This window comes from Watersipora subatra, chromosome 8 (assembly GCF_963576615.1).
Source record: "Watersipora subatra chromosome 8, tzWatSuba1.1, whole genome shotgun sequence".
In the NCBI taxonomy this organism is placed as follows: domain Eukaryota; kingdom Metazoa; phylum Bryozoa; class Gymnolaemata; order Cheilostomatida; family Watersiporidae; genus Watersipora; species Watersipora subatra.
The window spans coordinates 6,060,689-6,065,320 of NC_088715.1; the positions used below are offsets into that span (position 1 = coordinate 6,060,689).

General features: G+C 38.0%; 1 protein-coding gene across 1 annotated transcript; it reads left to right on the top strand.

The window, feature by feature from the left end:
- Nucleotides 1–984: 984 nt before the first annotated feature.
- LOC137402243 (general transcription factor II-I repeat domain-containing protein 2-like) lies at nt 985–2,775 on the top strand. The gene is made up of 2 exons (XM_068088740.1): nt 985–1,616; nt 2,175–2,775. Exons 1-2 carry the CDS (start codon nt 985–987, stop codon nt 2,773–2,775), a joined length of 1,233 nt encoding a protein of 410 aa, XP_067944841.1.
- Nucleotides 2,776–4,632: the final 1,857 nt, after the last annotated feature.

Sequence of the window (4,632 nt, forward strand, 5' to 3'; positions counted from 1 at the left end):
ATCATCTGTCTCGATGGTAAGAACTTTATGTGGTACTTTCCATAATAATATTATATATTTAGGGGTTATAAACTGCAATAAAATGCTTTTATTACTTCATGAGCATAGATGGTGAATTAGGTGGTAAAAATACACTGTTCATTGTAATATTCTGCTTTTAGGTGTTTTTTTCAGAGGATGAGAACAGATTAATTTGTATATAGTTATTTTATATAGGAAAAGCAGCTTTGAGATACGAGGCAGCTAACACATTAGCTCGGCCCCGGAACGCATCAAGCTTGTATGTTGGAATATGACTGTACATTAATTGTATGTGATGCTGATGCATTATGGGAACTTGAGTTGACTTCTGTGTTCCCTATATGTAGTCCAGATATGTACGCGTGATAAAATACCATATTATGTATGAAATAAGCAGGCATCCCTAAACTTGGAGTTATCCTCTCCATGATGCTCTCAATGATGTACAACCTACACCATTGATTAAGGAGATGATCCAAAGTGCTAGATAAGCAATCGTTTGAGTCTATACAAACGACTTGGAGTTATCCTCTCCATGATGCTCTCAATGATGTACAACCTACAACAGGGGTGGGCAACTGGGGGCCCCAGGGCCACCTGTTGCTCTTTGCCCATTCTTCAGTGGCCCTTTTAATGCTTAAGATAAGTAAAAACAATTATATGCATTTTGATTAGCACAGAATAGGTTTGGTGACAAATTACTTTATTATAATAAAATTTAATATGTGTACAAACATATCAATTTGTAAATGTAGTAGCACCAATATAGACAAGGATGATCAACTATTTTCCTTCTCTCCAAATAGGGAAATTTTCTATCGGAAATTCGAAATTCCTCATATGAGTTACTGCGCTATCAATCATCCATTTGTTCTGGGGATTTCCTAGATGGCCTAGAAATTTCCCCACATTATACACTGCCTAGCTTTCATTTTTGAAATATAACCAGAGAAAATTGACAACATGGCTTCGACATCAGTGGACAGGAAAAACAGATCATTCAATACAGATTGGACTGAGAAGTTCTTCTTCCATGAAGTAGCGAATAAACCGGTGTACCTAATCTGTTCTAAAACAATATCTATAAACAAGCGATCAAACCTCACCAGACATTACAATACAAACCACTCAGATTATGATGGAAGATATCCAACTAGAACTGTCAGAAGAAAGGAGCATCTACAGAAGTTGTTACAGCGAGTGTGTGGTCAGAAGAATATGATAAAATCTGCAACTTCTATTCAAAAAATATGCACTGCTGCTAGTTACCAAGTAGCTCACATTCTTGGTAAAGCCATGGCTCCGTATAATGAAAGCGAGACTATCAAAGAATGTATGCTGAACACTGTTAAAACACTATTTCCTGACAAAAAATATATTCATGAGGCTATACAAGAAGTGCAGCTTTCAAGCAAAACTACTACCAACCGAATGGAAACTATTGCAGAGCACCTAACAAAAAATGTCGTGAATGACTTGAAAGAATGTACTGCTTTTTCCATAGCTTTGGATGAAAGTACGGATATTAATGATGTTGCACAGCTTTGTATATTTGTTCGATACTTTGCCAACAATGCGTTCCAAGAAGAATTTTGGTCACTGATTCCACTAACCAATTGTACCACAGGTGAAGATATTTACAAAGCTTTCAAGACATTCATAGATACTCATAATATACCTCTGGATAAAATAATAGGAGTAGCAACTGATGGCAACCCTGTGATGGTGGGGAGACAATCAGTTTTTGTAAAACATCTCATGGATGTTACTCTCACTGTAGTTCCATTCCACTACATGATTCACGAGACTATGTTGTGTTCTAAGTTAAATGCTGACAACAACAACCTTATGCTGAGTATCATGGAAATGATAAATTATCTTTAAAACAAGTCAGCGTTGCGCCATCGACAACTGAGAGCCATTTTGCAGAACCTTGAAGCAGAATATGATGAGCTTCTTACTCACAATAATGTCCGGTTACCTGCACGCATATAAAATGAATGTGAAAGTCATGTGCAACTTGTTTACAAGCTTGGCAGCACATGAAACTGGATTTCTCATGTTGTTTTTATGTTATCTGGTGAAACAATCACTCATATTATATTTATATCAGTTTCAATTTTTACTAATGATTTAAATTTGCCAACTTGCAGGTGGCTGAGCAAAGACGAAGCTTTGAGTCGAGTGTGGATGCTCAGAAATGAGCTGGACAGCTTCCTTAGTGAGACTGATACAGAAGAAGCTAACACATTTTTAAAACTTCTGCGATCTGAACAGAAGATGGTGGACATGGCGTTTCTAGTTGACTTCCTCAGCTACATGAATGATCTGAATGTCAAGCTGCAAGGTGATGGAAAAGATGTTATTCATCTTTGGCAAACGATATCTGCTTACCAAAGAAAGTTGGAAGTATTCCACAATGATATTGTTAGTGATTTGGATCCTTTCACAACGCTAAAAGGCTTTATGCGCACATTGGAAGATCCTGACATTGTCGATCTTGTCAACCCACAAACGTTCATATCTTATGTTATCGATGAAATGAATCGTCGTTTCAAAACTTTCAATGATTTGAATTCCCTGATCGATTTATTTGCATGCCCTGATGATAAGGAAAACCACAAATGGAAACAGCAATTGCGTACATTTATGGTGAAGGTTAGTCCAGCATCGATGGAACTGGAGCTATGTAAGTTTTTGTCAGACAGCTGTATTCGAGAGCAAAACAGAACCCAAGCACCATCACTCTTCTGAACACAGCTCATATGTCATCTGCTGTCAAAAGTTGCCATAAAACTGCTTAGGTTATTTGGCAGCACATACTCGTGTGAATATCTGTTCAGTGAACTGGTGTTCATAAACAATAAGTACAGAAGTACTCTGACCGACCAGCATACTAAGCAGCTTATAACTGTAGCGGTAAGCAAGATATAGAGGTGGATTATAAGGAGCTAGTAAACAGCTGAGAGCGGCCTCAATTATCCCGCTGATCTGATATGTCGTAGTGACTACGTCATAGTTATACTACATGTATAGTTATATAGTGGTATGGTTTGGCAGTTTCCAAAGGGTTTGATCATGTGGCCCTTCGTTTTGGCTCACTTCTGAATTTGGCCCTCATGCAAAAGAAGTTGCCCACCTCTGACCTACACCATTGATTAAGGAGATGATCCAACGTCTTAGATAAGCAATTGTTTAGGCCTATACAAACGACTTGGAGTTATCCTCTCTATTATGCTCGCAATTACCCAAGGACACTTATATTTCGCTAGTATTTAGTTTCGTGAGTAGCTCACAGAGTAAAGTTTCGCAGCAACATAATTTCGCAGATCTGATGAGTGCGAAAATATAGTGATGTGAAAATAAATGCAGTGGAACAAACATAATTAGATTCCTCAGGTTCAGTTCGCCGATAAGACAAAAATTTCAATTTGCGACTAGTTTGTAATTGTGAACCGCAGATAGAATGGTGTGGGCAAGGTCGATAATTCAATTTGATCGCTTGCTGCCATTTGTTTCTTGGAGTATCAACAGGCACGTTTTCTCTGGGGCGGCTGGCCGGCTGAGCCGCCCCAACTTTTTGGGAATTTTTACGGTAAGTACAGTCCAACTCGGATAACTCACCCTCGGATAAAATGTAACGTTTCATCTCAAACACAAGGTTTACTCGAACGGATTTGTTTGGTCAGTTCCAACGCAATGATAAATTGCTTCAGATAACTCGACCTCAACATCATTTATTCGAAAAGTTATTTGCCCACCGGCCATGGACACGGTTTTTATCGCTGTAGAATATCACTTTATTCGAAGCCATAGAGACAAACATTAACTTTTAGTAGTTCTTAGGCGTCATTATTATCATCATCAGAAGCAAAATATTTTTGTTAACGACTTTTATAAAGGTTTGCAAAAGATTAAGTTTTATCAAACACCCGCTTGGCCATGTCCCATCAAAAGCGTAAAAGCCTCCGAATGAACTTAAAATAAAATCCGCAAAATTGATCTTTGTTAAAACACTCAAAAGAAAAAGATGTCTTTTTCTGAGCGTTTTAACTGCGGTCAAGTTTTGCCTATTTTAATTTAAAAACGTTTCGTCAGTCACATCACCTAAAACAAATCAAATCTCAAAAAATAGAAAAATGTTGATAATTTCCAATAAAAATTTTTAAAACATCCCACGAGAGGCCCGGCTGAGGCCCTACATGAAAGAAACCTGTTGGGGGCTTACACCGCCCCCCCTCCACACCCTAGGTGTTCATAACTAGTCGCCTAACATTAGCACCCCAACTTGCAACCAGTGAATACAGGCCTGACTATCAATGAACAAAGCTATTGAGTTTCGCTTTTCCGCTCGTTTGTTATGATAGTTTAGTTTCGCACATGAAATTTTCGCGAGAGGATGACGCCGCGAAAACGCGAAAGTTAGATGAGGTGAATACATAAGTGTCCTAGGGTATGCGCAACCTACACATCTCACACTATTGAATAAGGAGATGATTCACTAACAAAACTAATAAACACATATTAGCATTCATCTAACATGTTTGTTAGAAAGGAAGAGTTCAGTTATTATAGCCTACAAACTTATGCTATTTATAAAGATCTCAGGCA